General features: G+C 34.4%; 3 protein-coding genes across 4 annotated transcripts in view; all 3 read right to left on the reverse strand.

The window, feature by feature from the left end:
• LOC102588629 (exocyst complex component SEC5A) overlaps window positions 1–3,303 on the reverse strand; it is a 25,815-nt gene extending 22,512 nt beyond the window's left edge. For both annotated transcript variants that reach the window (XM_015314566.1, XM_006359757.2), the window contains exons 1-3: window positions 2,610–3,303; window positions 1,851–2,002; window positions 1,667–1,761 (exon numbers count right to left, since the gene is read on the reverse strand). In XM_015314566.1, coding sequence (XP_015170052.1) covers window positions 1,667–1,761; window positions 1,851–2,002; window positions 2,610–3,047 — 685 coding nt within the window. In that variant the 5' untranslated portion in view covers window positions 3,048–3,303. The remainder of the gene's footprint in view (window positions 1–1,666; window positions 1,762–1,850; window positions 2,003–2,609) is intronic.
• Window positions 3,304–5,049: 1,746 nt separating this feature from the next.
• On the reverse strand, window positions 5,050–9,105 carry LOC102588954 (fructose-1,6-bisphosphatase, cytosolic-like). The gene is given in 12 exon segments (NM_001287913.1): window positions 5,050–5,435; window positions 5,543–5,618; window positions 5,705–5,791; window positions 6,516–6,581; window positions 6,658–6,728; window positions 7,104–7,190; window positions 7,302–7,415; window positions 7,508–7,574; window positions 7,666–7,727; window positions 7,811–7,885; window positions 7,976–8,023; window positions 8,752–9,105. Coding segments are annotated over 12 exon segments (1,023 nt in total). The 5' UTR covers window positions 8,911–9,105; the 3' UTR covers window positions 5,050–5,324.
• A 571-nt stretch (window positions 9,106–9,676) lies between these two features.
• Window positions 9,677–15,205, reverse strand: LOC102589275 (armadillo repeat-containing protein 7-like). The gene is made up of 7 exons (XM_006359759.2): window positions 14,931–15,205; window positions 12,138–12,214; window positions 11,933–11,969; window positions 10,971–11,044; window positions 10,788–10,881; window positions 10,570–10,652; window positions 9,677–9,929 (listed from the first exon to the last, which is right to left on the reverse strand). The coding sequence occupies exons 2-7, from the start codon at window positions 12,207–12,209 to the stop codon at window positions 9,753–9,755; spliced, it is 537 nt and encodes a 178-aa protein (XP_006359821.1). The 5' UTR covers window positions 12,210–12,214; window positions 14,931–15,205; the 3' UTR covers window positions 9,677–9,752.
• Window positions 15,206–16,281: the final 1,076 nt, after the last annotated feature.

The raw sequence follows: 16,281 nt of genomic DNA on the forward strand, positions 1-16,281 counted from the left end.
ATATATATAGAGCATGTGTTGGTTATTCCGCTCGCTTTAAGCTTATAACATCAGGCATATATATATAGCATGTGTTGGTTATTCCGCTCGCTTTAAGCTTATAACATCAGGCATGACATAGCTTATTTGTGGAGCATGTGTTCATACGGTTCTTGTCCGCCCTCTGTTTTGGGGCGTGACAAGTAGAGAGAAAAATATACACAACACATTCTTTTTTTTCCTCTTATCATTAGAGAATGATGCACTAATTTATGTATGCACTTTCCTGTGGGCATAACGAGGCCCCATCCTATATCTATTACTAAGGAGTCATTTGGTTTGAATTCAAGTTATGTTGGGATTAGTAATGATGAAATAAGTTATGATGGGATAAGTTATGATAAGATTATTTTTTATTGAGTGTTTGGTTTGATGTATTCAAAATAATAAATTTTAAAAACAATTTATTTGTTTACAAAAATGCCCTTCATGAATGTAAAAAGTGATGTATAAAAAGGGTTTAAAGAGATATTTTTGTCATTTACTTATTTTATCCCGAGATAAGTTATCCCAGGATTACTATACCACCCAAGGGGAGGGATAACTTATCCCGGTACTAATTATTAATCCCGGGATAAGTTATCTCGGACTTGCCAACCAAACAACAAATTAGATGGCACTATAATTTAATCTCAGGACTATTGGGTATTATCCTTCACACCAAACGACCCCTAAGAGTGAAAATTCATCACTTTAAACTGTAAAGTAAAAAATAAGTCACAACCTGAAAACTCTTTCTACAACGTCCTACAATTAGCCTTATTGTGATGGTAGGTTCCTCATTTACCATACAAATGTTATTCTCAAAAAATTAATGTCTTAGATACTTTACACTACAAAAGTTATCACGTGGGAATTAGGTATTGATAAATTTAACATTACATTATGGACCCTTTCTTTAGTAAATACCAAGATAGAGGTCAATTTTGAGCAATGTCCAAAACAAACTCACACATGAGTACGTCAAGCAACTCTTTGTTGCAGTCACCATTATCTCTTTAAGCTTATCTAATTGGTTTGATACCTCCTTAGAGCACATAATTATATTGCAGTGCAACAACATTGAAAGTAACTTCATGATAGCAATCCAAGCTTCACATGCTTTCTCACACTACAAAGCAGTGTATTTCCTAGTAGACAAGCACAAGTCATTTCCCTACGGCTCAATCACATAGGCAGTGAGACTTTGTCAAAAATCCGCTGGAAAACGGAGCCCCCTCCCCACTATGAATTTGAGTCCTGATTTACAGAATGCCACAAAAATGAATGGAAGTGGAGATAAAGTAAACCACTACAGACCTAAAGGATAATCACAACACAAGTTCATGACATATCACAAATAAGGTCCCCATTATCGAAACGACAAGCATCCACCAGACCAGATACAGGATCATAGAGATGCAATATCATTCAATCCACTAAGTCTTGTAATGGAGTTCAAACTTCATATTTACCACTACGTTTACACATACACTTGATAACAATGACTTTGAAGGGGATCACAAAAATTCTTTCTCCCTTTTTCCCAGATAAAGCTGGCCACAAATATGGTCCAAGGAAAATAATGAACAAAGAGGGACAAGACAGCATTATAGAATCAAAATAATTTGGTGGCAGAAGTATATACCTCGAACATTGGGGTCTAAATGATCTCTGTCGCCTATAGATGGGGAACTTGATATGTTCTCACTAATTAACCTTAATGTTCTGTTGTCAACTATCCTGTCAACAAGAAAACAGCATCCCAATTAGCACAATTATCAAGAGAAAGCAGTCTGCGAAGCCAGTTTTTTAACCAAGAGCAGAAGTACCCCAATTTTAGAGGATCGACGCATTCCATGCCACGAGGAAAAGACTGCAAACTATTAAGATCCTTTTTTGGGACTGCTGTCTTCTCCTGCTCAGGCTTTTGAGTGGTTGCAACCACTCTTGCCTCCCTCATCTCACGAACCCTGCGTCTTAGCTGCACGATATTCAATCTATGAATCTCTTTATCTATTCAAGCATGTTTAATAATCAATAATTGTGCAGAAACAGAAACAGAAACACCAATAACAAAATAACCAATAACACAATTACATATAGCTCCTTATGATTATGTTTCGGTGAGCTCCATATTGATATGACAAGACCAGAAGAACAAAGACTAATTCCCCTAAATGAACAATCCAAGCATAAGTGAATTCCAATAATTATTCAGAAGCAAAATGAGCAATCATAGAGTAAACATACATATAAAAAGAACATTACTATAGATAGTAAGCAACTATAGATATGGGCAAACAGGTTATCAATTGAAGCAAAAAAATTTATTGTATACTTAAAACAGAGTTAAGTTAGGCGCAGGCATTGATTCAGTGCAAGCACTAATTCAGCAAAGTGTGCACCTTTTTCCTTATAGGCTCTACTTTAAAAGAGAAGAACTAAAAATGAACAGTTCCTCAAAAATTATCAGTACTGGAAAGGCCCTGGCATTACGGGGAATCTAGGAGGACTTGCTCAAACAAATATCAACCATCAGTAACAATGAGTCCACAGAGCAGTAGTAGCATCAGTCAACATAGACATACCTCAGATTCATCAACACGTTTCCAGGAATCAGGTTCACCTCCATCCCACAATCCATCATCCTCCTGCCCAGCTCTTCCTCCGCCACTAACCACCCGATTCCTCGACTCAAACCCGCGATCCTTGGACGAATCCTCATCACCAGATGATATACTCAGCATCTCGATTTCCGAGTCATCATCATCCTCCACAGATTTCCTCTGGTGACTATTACTCTTATTATTAGTCTTCTGCATCGCGGCGGCGGCAACACTAGGGTTCTTCCTCTCCGACGTAGCACCACCGCCCGCTCTCAAATTCGGCTGCGACGGCGGTTGAACGAAGTTACGAACTGGTTTTGAAGGTTGCTTAGATGGTTTATGGTAATTGATATTGCGTTGTGCTTGCTCCTGTAATGCGATCTGTAAGAGCTCGTCTTCGTCGTCAGTGTCGGTTGACATTATTTATAGTATTTGAAGATTATTAAAGTATACTATTCTCGTGAAAAAATTAAATGGAAAATTATAGATGAGTGTTGTTGAATTTTTGTGATCTGTGGGTTGAGAATTGTGATGATTAGTTTAATTTTTTCTGTTGGGGGTTGGTGTGTGTTAATAGAAAGGTGAAATGTACAGGGGAAGTGGGGAAGAAGGAGGGTATAAGGAGAGAATCGGGTGTGTTGGTAATATGAGTTGGAATTTTACAACTTTTTTCCTTTGATTGCCGCATCGTATTTTCGGTGGAGCGGCACATTCATCTACGGGTGAAATTGCTAATCTTCTAGGGAGTGATCATATTCAACGGCTCGCAATTTTGAAATAATCGAATTTCAATAATATTATTGGAAAAAAAACACTTATAATTTTACATCATCATAGGTGATATTGTAAATCAATATTTTGTGTCTTTGATATTAGGATGTAGGGAAGTTCAAATTAATAAGATTATGACTAAATATTAAGTATTAGAGTAAATAATAGACTTAACTATTTTATAAATTTCAGGCACATGTTCGACGTAATATTTTTATCTTGCTCTTTGTTCAAGAGTTTATACTTTATAGAAATACGTTTGTCAGTTATGAATGTTTACATATTATAATATTAATATTCAGGAGCTGATCCACGTTGAGCGAAGGGGTGTTGTGTCAAAAAATTTATTATGTATATCAACACTATATTTATAATTATGTATAATAAAATGATTCTTTCTGACAGTAGAATTATAAAGACGCGTTGGTTTACAGTTTGGTTTTAGTATTTTGGATCGCGGGTTTAATCCTCAAGCAAAGCTTTTTTTTTGCAAAATATATACTCATACTAAAATAATATGGTTAAATAGTCTTGAACCCAGACCTCCTTTAGCTTAAAACTAATGTAAATCAATGAGTCAATGACATAATTTATTTATAAATACAATAGTTAAATTTTGACTGTTAATATTTCTTCATTCTTTGATGCACTTTATTTGATTCAAGTCACAGATTATCATTCTTTTATGCCTATCCATATTTTTCCACTTGTTTTTGTTGTTTCTATTTTTCACTAGCATCATAAAATAAAACACAATTCAATTTTTTATTTTTATTTAATTTAAAAAAATAAAAAATACTTAAAAAATCTATAGCCAAAAACACCTTAGTTTTTTTTCTTTTTAATAAATAAAGAGAATCCCTACGCCTTACATATTTTAGTGCAACATGTATGATTGAACAATATTATTGGCATTCCTGTTCAAGTGCACATACTATTTTTTTTTCTACATTTATGCTTCAGAAAAAAGGAAAAAAAAGACATTTTCGTGTAATAAGCTTATATGGTCATCCAACGATGTCTAATAAGCATTCATGATTATTTTAGCTAAAAAAATATAATTTTCGACACCTATTTAATGATCGTGACAATTCTAAAATTTTAAGAAAAATAATTTAAAAAATTAAAATCAATAGACCTAACCCACCCTAAATTCGACTCATAATTTATCCGACTCACTTAAAATCGAGCTATGTGCTTGTAGCCAAGGGTGGGTATGGGCCCACTTTGATATTATTTTTATTTTTCTTTAATTTATTTGTCTTACTTTTCATTTTAATATGTATATTTAGATATTAAGTATTAAGTATTATAAATTATAATAATTAACAGCTTAATATATTCAGTTATAGATTTAAAAAATACGTATAAAGTATTATAAATCATAACAATTAACAACTTAAAATATTTTTTAAATATATGAAAAAAATTGATTGACTCTTGTAATTCTATCGGAGTAACAAATTTCATTTAAAAATTACGAAAAAATACTATAAATCATAATAATTAAAAATTATATTGGCAATCTTTCCGTTCCATTATCAAGAATGTTCACAAGAAGTAAGCCAGTGATATCATAAATAGATGTTACTTGTTAGTCAACAACTTATGAAAGAAAACAATGCTATGAGAACCAGAAATCATCTAGCATAAAAAATTAGCTTGATTCTAAATGGATGACATTACAAAAGAAATTTGATTTAAAATGAACAATAATAAGCCAGAACTTCTCTATTCAACATTTTATTGTTGATGAGAAATTGATACTTCAAGAAAAAAAGTTAGAACAAGCCAGTAATGTGAACGTATTATCGCGTCACAGCAGCTATTGTGCAACATAAACAGTAACAACTTGCTGTAATTTGAGAAATTTGATATCTGCACCAGCAAGAGTAGTGAAGTGATTACATGGTATAGATACATCTATCAGTTTTGCTCTTCAGCAGCGTAGAGCTTTTTGATCTCCTCAACGTCATCATAACTACCAAGAAATATAGGAGAGCGTTCGTGTATCTTCTCTGGAACTAAGTCAAGTGCCTGCATAATAACATTACTGCGAGTGTCACGTTCTAATAATAGAACAAAACGCTACCTTCTTGTATTATTATACTGTGACTAACAGACAGAATTCTCAGAAATTGTACCCGTTGCTTCCCAGTAAATGCTTGGCCTCCTGCTTGTTCCATCAGAAATGACATGGGAAATACTTCATAGAGAACCCTGTTTCATATATTTCATTAGCAAAGGTTTCTGTGAGTTATTGCAAAGGAAATTCTTCAGTGACTCCAAAAATGTGCATAACGTACCTCAGTTTCCCGTTGGGGCTTTTCTTATCTCCGGGGTACAAGAAGATGCCTCCATAGAGTAATGTACGATGAACATCAGCAACCATACTGCAAATTAGAGTCCAGATTCAACTAAGTTGATTAACAATATGTCCATGAAAACAAAAGCTATTCCATACAAAGTTAACAATTCCAAAGACATAGGGAAATCACAAGAAAAGAACAAACAAACTAAAATTGAAGCAACATCAGTCCCAATCCGCTTTACAAGAATCCACTGAACTCTTTGCATGAACGGTCAAATAGAAGGATTCGTTTAATAAGAAATCCAACAAAAAATCTCCATTTAACCCCGTCTGCAGATGTAATGTGAACCTTTTAACATTTGAATATTTCAACCATAGTTGGCTTATAAGAGTTCTAAGATCGTCAAGTAATGATTCCTAAAATTGTAGCTATCAGTTGGAAATAACCAGAGATAAATACATATTAAGTTAAAAAGTATAGATAATGGAAGCCTGACTTTATCTCTTTGAAGAAGGACGAACAGGGAGCTTGATATTTTGTATTGTCCCATGCCCAAAAACGTAATAAACGTAGATCCAAACTCAACAGAGCTCATCTTCAACCATTTTTTACATATATAGAGAGTTTCAACTTTACAGCACATCTCAAATTTTTTCATGATGCTGACATTACTGCCTAGTATGTCAAGCAACAGAAATTCCGTCATGATTAGATGGTTCAGATTGCAGGTTGGTGAATTGGATCATACAAGACATGGTAACAACACAAACCGTGCAATCTAAGCATCTATGAAGTTTTTAATTACCTTCCAATATATCTCAAAGATTTTGGTGAAGAACCATCAGCGGGATACTTGCAGCTCTGCACATATCTGAAATTAAAAGAATAATAGGATATCATGAACATGGGAAACAAACTTATTAGCTATTGCTTTCCAATAAGCGTACTTGGATGTTGGACCGTCCCAGTTCTTGGCATTTCCTTCATTCACTGAATAAATCTTCCCTTTCTTAGGAATCTGCACGTAAAAGCAAAACGAAAACCATGTTAACCAGAAATCATAAAAGGAAATAGGGCACTAGATATGCTAAGCCAATCTTATGTTAGGCAGTATGTGTTACTAATTAACAGAACCGAAAGTTGATTATGTGTGGTCCAAACACCATTCGAGTCTACAACCCGAGAGAAGCTAGTAGACCATATAAAACACACTTAAGATTAATAAAAGATTATCTTGATAGCATTTTCTAAAAATTGATTAGAACATTTTCCATCAAGATTATCAACTTTAAGTTCTACGACAATCTTGAGTAATGAAGTAATGATCAAGATTATTAGTCAACAACAAGTTCTATGTTCTAAGGCGATACAAGGAGCTAAGGAACGGCGTTACCTTGATGTCAGGATGAGTTAGGATGAACTCGCCAAGGGAGGGATCAAGGGTAAAACCATTAACTCCAGATCCAGTGCTCAAAACTAGCTGCAAACAACGGAGATCGGAAAATCTTATTACTTGTATTTCCAATTCATCATTGTCTTTAAAGAATTAAAATACTTCAGAGTATATTAAACTTAAATGTGAGCTACATACCGTACAAGAACTTCCATACATGCAGTAACCAGCAGCTAACATGTTCATCCCAGGTTGCAAGACATCATCTAGTGTTGGTTCATGGCCGTCTTTGATCATGTAAATTCCAAAGATCTATATAATGAGACATATTATTCATTGTGACATGAAAAAGGATATAGTGGTGGATAGCCAAGTAACAGCAACATAAATATTTAGAATCATACCGTTCCAATAGAAACACCACAATCAATGTTCGATGATCCATCCAGAGGATCAAAAACTACACAGTATCTGTCATTAAAATTGCATCAATGGATTAGTAATTAGTTCTTAAAACATAATGATAAATGTCAAACTAGAGAGATCGAACAATGGCACTCACTTTCCACGGTTAGCTGGCTCCACAAATGTGGCTTCTTCATCTTCTTCAGAGACAAGAATGCACTACATAATTTGACATCTTTTAGATTAAAATCACCATTTATTTTCACAATGTGTACTGATAAAATGAGTGTCTCGAGTCTTACTGTTCGGCCACTGCTAACCAAAGCCTTGATAAACACTTCATTTGAGAGTACATCAAGTTTCTTTTGATCTTCTCCCTACAATTAGAAATCAAAACCAGAGTAATTCCAAAGTTGAAACGGATTGGAAGCTTTAATATTATAAGAGTAGCATCTTCATGAACTTGCCTGCACATTAGTCTCACCAGCAAGTCCTAGAAGTTTGGCTAAACCTGCCTGGAAAGATGTATCGACTTTGTAAATATATCAATACAGGAGTAAACGGAAAAACACAACAAGGTATAATACATGTTACACAAAAACAGATTCATTCTACAGAAGTTTCCTCTGCCTTGTACATTTTTGTAATAATGAAAAATTAGTTAGAAACAACTACTGTGCTCTATCCATCAGTACCTGCAGTTAACTTATTTTCTTGCACTACAACTTCATTAATCTGCATCGCTGAAAATAATACAGCAGATAGAAGTGAGGAGGAAAAATTGATATTCCTCCACTAAATTTTGGATGCTATAAGGCAAATAAATCTGATGCATATTTCTAAAAAAAAACTTGAATAAGCTATGCTATAGAACATGATTTTTTCACGCCTCAAATCACTATTTTTACATAGGTTTTCCCCACAGCGAATTAGTGGGAAATATGGAACCACAAGCACTTAGCTGTGATCATTGAATAAGCTATGCTATAGAACATGATTTTTCCACTCATTTTTTACTGAACTAGCTTACTGAGAAGAAATGATCTAGTATAAATTTGAATCTAAGATATATTATTCATAACGTGGTTGGGTTACTAGTAGACGCCACCTTTGTACAATCAATTGGATAGAGAAACATGCAAAATTAAAGCGCCAACCTCTTCAATAACCACACATAGATTAAATGAAAACAAACAATCAAAACAGAGAAGTTGATATCCAAAAAAAAAAAAAAAGGAAAAACCTTGTTAACAGCAGTGCATACGAACTTGCAGCCAAGAACAATGTGACTGAGCAAAATACTGAAGTCTCCACGGGATTCAGGGTGCTTCGTCTGCTCATTCAACACAAACCTTGTTATTGTCATCAAATCCGTCCGGTGTGCATCCGCCGCGTGATCCATCGTGCTTCGATTTTTATGGAAGAGATTGGGCACGCAGTACTACTAAAATGCTCACATATATACAGAAAAAAAAAGAAAAGAGGAATCTGATCTGACGTCAGAGGACGCCACGTGGAAAGAGGAGAGTGATGCATGGGATCAGTGGTTGGCACTAAGATAAAGCGTGATCCAATTCGTCATTCTGTTAACTGATTTGTTTTTCGTCTCTGCTTAATTTGTTTCTCTCTCTCACTGCCTGCCTAGCTCTTCATTATCCACGTCACATTTCAGTGAGTTATCCTTATAACTTACAGGATTGTTGAAAAAATAAATATCTACATAGATATTACTAGTATTCAATTTTGTTTCTTTTTATAAAATATATTGATATCTGAGTGGGTGTATATCAAATTCATCCAAACTCGTAACAATGGACGGCGAAAGCACATCAAGATAAATATCCTTTGATCGATGATATGTTTGGATGATTGTTACGTATTTTTTGATATACAGTGTAGGTACTAACCGGGCTATCTAATCTGATGGCAAAGGAAGTGTAGGATGACACGTGGAAAGAGGAGAATGATACATAGGATTAGTGGTTGGCACTAAGATAATGTGATTCTCGTCCTTATGCTAACTTCTGTTCTTTTCGAAACTCATTATTTGTTCTCTTTATTACATGTTTTGTTTCTATATCCCACTGGCTTGGCATGGGTCTTCTTTACCCACGTCACATATTTCGTGGACTTCATAACTTTTGAAAATATAATGAATTGGATAGGAGTAATAAATAAATTGTTTCCGATAGACCATCTAGGATAGAAAATGATTTTACAACATAATCTTTGGTTTCCTCCATTTTAATTAAGCTGAGGAACATGTTGATCTAAGAAAGCCTGAGCCAAATTACTGAAGCTTGTACTAACTCCACCTGCAGCTGCATAACTTTTGATTGCATCAATTACTTCTGGCTTTAAGATCTCTTCCTTGTTTGATGCATTGCATAGATAATACAATGCTCCTAGAGCATAATTCACCTGCCCAGTTTGAAGTTCATTTGTGTCAATACATTGAGCCAGTGGCAGAGCAATGTTTTTCACCGGGGTGGGGGTGGTTCAGAAACGAATATGTAAAAACACATAATGAAGCCCAACGGAATTCAACATCTACTAATATAAATTAGATTTTAGCTCCCTAGATCCCGCCCCCCCTGTGTGATCTATATGCATATGCAAACAGATATCATTTTTTATTGTTCGGATAAATATGAGGAGAGCGACATTCATATTCTGTAATTGCTTACCTTGAGAAGTAAAATTGACCACCAAAGTGTAAGCCAGTTTGAGACTGACGAACACAATTAGTAAATTTTGAAAGTCTTCGTGTGCAAAACAGCTAATTCCAGAATGAGGAAGCAACATTTTATTCTGGATACAGCCTAAAGTAACAGAAGTTCGTATGATGCCAAACATTTAAAACAAAATGAAAAAAAGACCAAGTTCTATAGAGGTGACATGTCTGATGCCTGAAATATTCTTATCAAAGTTATCGACAAGATTGACGGATCAATGGTACTCAACAGTTGAGTTTCTCACTACGTATATGTGCAATTTTAACAAGTGAACAGCAAGCACTCAATAACCAAGAAGACCACAAAATGTTTGTTTATGTCCTTACCGTGTTCCTAACAGGACTTGACAAACACTGGATGACGAGAGGGATACCATCATTTTGAGTGACAAGAGCAGCATTAGCTGGATCTGCAAGCACAAACGCTTATTGAGTTAACTTTTTGGAGAAGATCACAGGAAGTTTACTGTGATTCGAAGCAGAACCAACAAAAACAAGTTCCAAATCATGGAATCAACATAAATTCCAAAAGCTTTGATCTTTACCAGCACAAGCATTGCAGATTCCTCCAATCCCAAATTCCACAAGCTTCTCACTAGGCTCAGTTAAACAGTCGAGAAAAAGTTCAATAACATTAAGCTGTTTAATATTACAAGACATGTTGAGGCAACCAGGAGAGAAATATGATTGAATAACAAATTTAAACTACTCATCAGAAGATTCTTGACCTGGCGCAAAAAGGTAAAGTTGAAAGGATCATATGCAAAGTTTGCCAAATTAGCAACAATCTTCTCTTTTGTCTCTGTAATAACAAGAATGTATCAAACCATATAGATGCCAAAAAAAGAAGTGAATAAAGCAGGTTGTAGTTAATCAATTGGCTACCATATATGCTATAATCTTGACAAGCGTGAAATTAACTTTCCATTTAACAGCAACAAAAATATCAGACTAACAGACTCTATTAGTTAGCATTACTGATTGCTCTGTTGGTCCAATCATTGATCGCGAAACTTTCTACAAAAAATTGGGTAGGCCGCTAGTATAGTTTCTGAGGTAGTAAAATTTTATGTTTCAGAAGGATCTTTCTTGGTATTAAAGTCTTAAATCTGTGACGAAGTAGCCCATTCTTCATCTATGCAAAGAGAATTACTGCTTCTTCAACCGAGATGTTGGCGCAAGAAAGCAAACTCTCATTGTATATCAATATTCTTCTCTGGCTGCTATTGACATGAAAACATTGTCTCACTGAGCAGTGTTTTCTCATGGAGGTAAGGCAGTGGATAATGGTAGGACAGACATCTTAGTAATTACACAGTTATTCCTATAAATTTTTAGGGGATAAATGTAAGTCATATTGCCATAGTGAACAGATATCTGTTGGTCAGAGTAACAGTTGCTTTGTTACTAGACATCTTACTTGAAAACTCAAAACCCACAATAAATCACAGTAACTTACAAATATGAACACAGCTTCGCAGTGACTCGACAGTATTAATGCTACCTTGTTCTTATGTTAATATAAACATTATTGTAAGCTAGAAAACACCTATGGACTCCCTGATGAAAATATTGCACTTGACTAAACAAGAAGGTCCATATGATATTCTGATAGTACATTTCGTCTCATTTCAGCAATTCAAGTTCGGTAGATACAGCGCAAATCAGTTGAGTAAATCTCTAAGCATACCTTCGGCAGAAGCATTCTGAAACTGAGTTACCAATTCCTGAAACAAGAATCAAAGAACTGATTGGGCAAACAAGCAAACAAGATCTATGCTAATAAAGGAATTGTTATGCACAACTTTTACTTAGTATCAACATAAAGTTTTGCAATTCCAGTGTTCTTCCTCTCATAGCATCAGGCAATCAATATAGTGAGTTGCAGGATTAACCTGAAGGTACTTCACCCTTGGAGTCCCATATTTTCCGGTGCGCTCTTCTTGCCTTTGGCTATTTGTAAACATGTAAACTGCAATAAGGGAAGAGGAACATATTAAAATTAAACATTTTTAACATTTAACAACCATACACAGACTAAGATTACAGAAGCCATATAACTATGCATCATGCAAATAGGATTTGGTACTACATATAAAGTCTAATTTACTGTTAGTTAGAGCAATGAAAACGAGCTAAGAGAAACTCCTGTAGGAAAAAGCAATTGTTAATCCATGTATTTATAAGATCATTCTTCTTTTCTTCTCAACCCTTGCCACAACCGAAATCCCTCTCACTGTTGCACCCTCAGCTCCTCTTAACCAGTCCCAAATGAATCTTCCTTTCTCATAGCCTCGAATCCTCCACTTTCTGTTCCTGTTTGCATATAAATTCAGATACAGAAACTATGATAAACTGGAGATTTCTCCGAGAACAAACTCTCACTCAACTATGGCTCAATCCCATACTAGTTATAGGTTGAGTATGAAATCTTCTATATCCATTCCTCTCTAGTCAGGTCTATTTCATTCAATTACTAAATAATTTTTCCCAAACCATAAATTAGGGATTCTCTCTATCCCAAATTTCCCCCGTACAAGTTAGCTAGTTTAACTACAAATTCACAAGTATTTATCTCTTGCTTCTGCAGTATTCAATTCTAACTGGTTACTACAAGTTAATGAAACTTTTCCCCTCAAGCGAAAGAGCCAATAACTTAAAGCCAAAAAGGAAGGAAAACTTTGATACTTTCAGCAAATTCAAGATCACCCCAATGTCTAATAATTAGATTCCTTTGATAGACACAATGGATTGAAATGAAAGGAAATAGAAACATAGTGTTTTTAACAAACTAAAGGTGCTAAGAGGATTTTAATCAACTAAATTAAACGTTTGAGGTTAAATTGAAAATTACAATACGAAGCAAAGTAAAGATACACTCCTATTCAACAAACAAGTGAAATCGAATTTCCAGTACCACAAAAGAAAGTGTGTTTAAACTTGAACAAAGAGCTGGGAGTGAGAACATGAATGATGAATAAAATCAAGGCTCATTTTTGCCTTCACTATGCTTTTCAACAATAGTTAACTACAACATAGTTTAGCACCTAAATTTTGAACAATTTTTTAAACAACTCGAACATTCTCACTAACAAACAAGAAAGAAGTACATAGTTCTAAGTTTAAAGGAATGAAAAATCAATGCAGGATGCCCATAATTCAATGTCCACGAAACATCTTACTCGGTAGTCACCGGTGGCGGAGTTACAGTTTCTCTTATGGACTCCGCAAAACCCAATAGCTTCGTCCTAGACTCAGTATTTGTGTTAAATGCCACATATTAAATGGCATATATTTCCATACTAGATAGGTAATAGCCTGTGTTGAGCACGGACCCAACGTTGATGACTTGGTTTTCTATCTGTTCTAAAGAGTTATTTTTATCGGTAAATACGGCATTTTATTAATCATAAAGAGGCACTTAGTGTTATTGGATACAAAGAGGATCCGAGTAGAAGTAGGAGGATCTAGAAAACTTATATTATATACATCTTTCGTGTTGGTTCAGACATCCATCAATCACAAACATTTGTATTCAAATTCTAGGACTAAATTTTTCAGCATTTTTTTTTAAATGAGTAACTTTGTATTATATCAATGATCAAAACAGTACTTGGGTACAACTGAAACCATATTTACAATAGATCTCTAGTAACTTCCCTCTCTAGCTATAAAGAATCTAGAACATCTATGATAGACACAATATCATTAGAGTAAATCTGATTACACCAAAAGCATAGCAGTAAGATGAAGTTCAACTTGATCTTCTGCACATCATTCTCTAAGCTCTCAAAACATGTGGAACTCCTCTCCTTCCAAGTTGTCCACCAAATGCAAGCTGAGACAATTCTCCCTCTACTCCTATCCTTAGCATGTGAACATGTTCCCTCCCCGCTGCTAAGAGCCTCTGTTATCTTGCCTGGCATCCCTTAAGGTTTAGGATGATTTTCCACAAATGAGTTGTGTATGGACAAAAACATTAGGTTTATTTCGTTCCAAATTACCAAAAAAATGCAGGCTGAAATTGTCTTCCATACATCTATGAGTTGTTCTTCAATTTCCAATGCAGGCTGAAATTGTCTTCCATACATCTATGAGGTGTTCTTCAATTTCTTGTCCATTGAATTTATGATAAACTTCTTTTAAAACTTCATGCATCACCAATAAAAATCTTAGTACATGGACTATAGCTAACACATGCCAGTCACCATGCATGTGTGAATTAAACTTAAAATGTACAACCAGCTTAGTTTTCCACCTACTTTTTAGTGTTAGGCCATTTCTAGCAAAGTGTAAAGGACATATGTTGCCGATTTGGGATTCTAATGGAAGATACAGTTGAGGTTATACACCAACTACACAGGTGATTCCTAAGTGAATGATGACTTCAGCTTCCTTTAAGACACATGTCGAAGCATTGCTTAAGTTTAGTAACTGCAATATACTCCAATAAACACTTTGTTCTTCCTCAAAATTGTCTCTAATTAATATATGGATAAGCCAATCATATATTGTAAGAAGAAATCATAAGAATATACCCGGACAAAGATCTCAGGCCAACATCTCCACACAACTATGACACTATCAACGGGAAAGAATCGATCCAAGTGACCTTACTTACAGTTAAATGGTGAAGAACATGCAAAATAAATCAAAATTAGAAAAGATAACCTAGAACAAACTCATACCAGCGATTTTAGGGCTCTGAATACAGTTAAGAACGACAATTAGGACTCTGAACACAGTGATTTTAGGGCTCTGAACAAATTCACACCAGCTATGAGTGTTGAGCGAAGGGATTTTTGTTCAAATACACACGTTGATCCAAGGTTTCAGCGATGAACAAGGTATTTTTTAGCGAACTTTTCAGCTCTATCGAGTAGTATTATTTTTGGGGAATGAGAAAACTACTCACATAATGGTAGTATATGTTTTTGGCGGGTTTAGCGAAATTAGGGGGAAATAAGGAAAGAAGATAGCTTCATTTAGAGCAAATATGTATTCCATCCATTTAAAAAAGAATTGCCTAATTTAACTTAGAACGGAGTTTAAGAAAAAATAAATAAATTAATCTTGTGGTTTTAGATTGAAGTTATGTCAAATGTACCAAAATATCCTGTAATCTTGTGGCCTTAAACATACCACGTGAAAAGTTGAAGTTAAAATATTGTCAAAAAAGGAAAAGAGTCATTCTTTTTTAAACAGAGAAAATACTATTTTTCGTTAATAAATGGTGTAGATATATATATGTTTCTCATGGAAAAGGGTCTAATATATTTTTTAACTTTGTCATTTAAAGTTATATACCTATCGTTATGAAAGTGACTTATATATATCTTTATCGTTATATAAATGGTTTCCATATACCCCATTCACATATACTCTTCATCTAAAGAGAGTGAAAAAAATTAATTTTAAATTTATATTTTTGATTTTTAATTTTTTTTAAAATCATGTAGGAATATATATGATCATTCTAGTCCTTGTCATGTGGGCAAGTCTTGATTTTGAACCGTCCATATATATAAGATTTTCTCACGTGTAATTGAAATGGAATAATAAGATGATGGAGGTCAAGTGAAACTTGTCAAGGCTTCAATCTGCAACTATTGTTATTACATCGATTTGAAGAAGTATAAAAGCGAAAAGAACACGAAATCTTATCTAATATGTCGGTCTTTAATCTTTCTTCAAATTTTCACTTGAGTCTTGATCTTCAAATACCACCTTGTTTTGCCGGTGAGTTCTTGATCTCAAATTCATGTTTTTGAGGAACGAGTAATTATTTTCTACCCCATTTTGGATTTGAAAATTCGTTATGAGTTATTAATGCAATTGTGAACAAATTATGTTATAAAAAAAATGACGAATATGTTGAAAAAGTTATTGAATTGAAATTAAAAATAATAATTAAATTATTATAAATATTACGCCTTGACAAATTACTGTCTTGAAATCGATTTCGACCAAATTTTGGATGCAAATCGTTAAAGATTGATTCCAAATAGGTGCACTAATGATTGAAAGTTTCAAGTATAA

The sequence above is a fragment of the Solanum tuberosum genome, unplaced genomic scaffold (genome assembly GCF_000226075.1).
Source record: "Solanum tuberosum cultivar DM 1-3 516 R44 unplaced genomic scaffold, SolTub_3.0 scf00294, whole genome shotgun sequence".
NCBI classification, from domain to species: Eukaryota; Viridiplantae; Streptophyta; class Magnoliopsida; order Solanales; family Solanaceae; genus Solanum; species Solanum tuberosum.